This window comes from Vigna unguiculata, chromosome 6 (genome assembly GCF_037176805.1).
Source record: "Vigna unguiculata cultivar grain cowpea cultivar isolate G323 ecotype 2 chromosome 6, ASM3717680v1, whole genome shotgun sequence".
Taxonomy (NCBI): domain Eukaryota; kingdom Viridiplantae; phylum Streptophyta; class Magnoliopsida; order Fabales; family Fabaceae; genus Vigna; species Vigna unguiculata.
Window position 1 is genome coordinate 16,904,429 of NC_140797.1, and position 2,391 is coordinate 16,906,819.

Sequence of the window (2,391 nt, forward strand, 5' to 3'; positions counted from 1 at the left end):
GGGCTAGAAATTAGGATTTTCTTTCTTTTGCATTTGATTTATGAGCTTTTTAGAGAGTGGGTTTGTGTGGACTCTTTTCCATGTCAATTTCTATTTACTCATAGCTTTATAATTTCTTAATAAAATAAATTATTTGCATTATGTTTTTCCTTCCTTTCCTTTTTCTTATGTTTTTTTTTGTTTAATAAAAATAATAGAGCAAAAATAATAAAAACAAATACGGCAAGGCCAAGGCACCCTTACAGGACGCAAGCAAATAGTAAAAACATGGAGGATTGGGAAACCGCACAAGAGACAATAAAAGCAGATATCAGTCAACTAAAGGACCAAGTAGGTCAAATCTTGGAGGCCTTGAAGTCCTTAAAGGCCTTAGGAGAAGCTTCATCAGCAAAGGGTGAGAAAAACACTCACGACGCTCCTATTGCTTTTCCAACGTACGGATTGCCATCGAGTTACACCCCACCTGTTGGAGATTATTCAGAGGCTGAACATGCTTCCTTCTCATTCCCAATCAATACTCCAAGGAATGAAGGGACTACCTTTGCAGAACCACGAGTGACTGTAATACCTAAGCCTTTAAACACAACTATCGATGATGACTCTTTGGGCAAGATTACACCACACCCTACTATGCAAGCTGTATCCGTTGATGTTGAGGGAACCAAAACTAAGTTGGAAATTTTAGAAGAACGACTACGAGCTATTGAGGGAGGTGGAAACTATGGGTTTGGCGATATTGCCGGTTTAAGCCTAGTTCGTGATGTCAAAATACCTCACAAGTTTAAAGTTCCAGAGTTTGAAAAGTACCAGGGTACCACATGCCCTAGAAGCCATCTAACCATGTATTGTCGAAAGATGGCTGCCTATGCTTATGATGACAAATTGCTAATCCACTTCTTCCAAGATAGTTTGGCTGGGGTAGCATTGAATTGGTATACACACTTGGAAGCGTCTCACGTTCGTTCTTGGATGGATTTGGTAGATGCCTTTTTGAAACAGTACAAGTATAACATGGATATTGCGCCAGATCGGTTGCAATTACAAAACATGGCCAAAAAGGATGCTGGATCATTTAAGGAGTATGCACAACGATGGAGAGAGCTTGCTGCTCAGGTGGAGCCTCCTCTTCATGATAAGGAAATGGTGGCAATGTTTGTGAGCACGTTACAACCACCATTCTATGAACACATGGTAGGGAACGTATCTTCAATTTTCGCTGATATCATCATCATAGGTGAAAGGATAGAGATTGGGCTAAAAAATGGAAAAATTACATATAGCCCGCTTGCGGCTACAACTCCTAAAAAGCCCGATTTCAGTCTTGGGAAGAAGATGGAAGTAGAGGTACACGCAACATCAACAATACCTAGGTGGGAAAATCAGACTCCCGCTTACCAAGCACAATCTCCACAGCAGGGATCCTATCAATCACAACACGCCTCAAATAATACTTGGAAAACTGAGGCTAACACAAATCCCAACCAGTCTTTGGGGCAAATCACTAGACCTAGAAGGAATCAAGAAAAGAATTATATTCATTTCACTCCTATTCCTGTGACTTACACGGAGTTATTGCCGGATCTACTCCGTAATGCTTTGGTAGCTATCTGCCCGATGAAGCCTTTGGAGCCACCATACCCTAAGTTTTTTTATGTAAATGCCATATGTGATTATCACGAGGGAGCCATTGGTCACTCTACTGAGAAATGTTTGTCTTACAAACACAAAGTGCAAGCTTTAATCGACTTAGGGTGGTTAAAATTTCAAGAGAATAAACCCCACATTAAGGTCAATCCCCTCTCTGGGCATGATAATGCTTCAATAAATGCTATTGATGTCGAGGGACACCAGTTGGTGAGGAATGTGAGCAAAATTAAGAGTTCACGAAGGTTTATTTTTGAGACACTACTAACAGTAGGATTATTGGAAGGTGAATATAACTTAAGGGACGCATGCGAGTTCCATCCAGGTGCTGAACATTCCATCGAGGCGTGCAAAAAGTTTGAAAATTTTCTACAAAATTTGATCCACAAGAACTTCGTGCAAGTATGTTGTGGGGACAAAGAGGAAAAGAGGAGACTGGTAGAATAAAAGAATGAGCTAGGCCTGGCTCGCATAGAAGGACGAGAACGAAAAAAAGGGAAGATTTGCATCAGTGACATCAAAGAGAGCTTCCGCAGTGTTAGATGGATTAACACTTGTCAGATATCACCCATGGAGGATGGAAATGGATTGGAAAGCTTAGACTTTGTGCGGTCGTGTCCTCCAGACATATAGTTGAACAATTGAGAGATAACGAATTACCCGTGATGTTTAATTTGAGGAAAATGTAATTCTTTTAGTTTATCGTTTTGCTTTACCCGGAGGGACTTTACGAGATGACTTACTTTT

The 2,391-nt window shown here is 40.6% G+C and overlaps 1 protein-coding gene across 1 annotated transcript; it reads left to right on the forward strand.

Annotated features, from left to right (window-relative positions):
• Nucleotides 1-267: 267 nt before the first annotated feature.
• On the forward strand, nt 268-2,091 carry LOC114171157 (uncharacterized). Its single transcript, XM_028056365.2, has one exon. It carries the CDS (start codon nt 268-270, stop codon nt 2,089-2,091), a length of 1,824 nt encoding a protein of 607 aa, XP_027912166.2.
• Nucleotides 2,092-2,391: the final 300 nt, after the last annotated feature.

Bases quoted from the DNA above. Each gene is read 5' to 3' on its own strand.
- LOC114171157 (XM_028056365.2), top strand. From the start codon at position 268: ATGGAGGATTGGGAAACCGCACAAGAGACAATAAAAGCAGATATCAGT.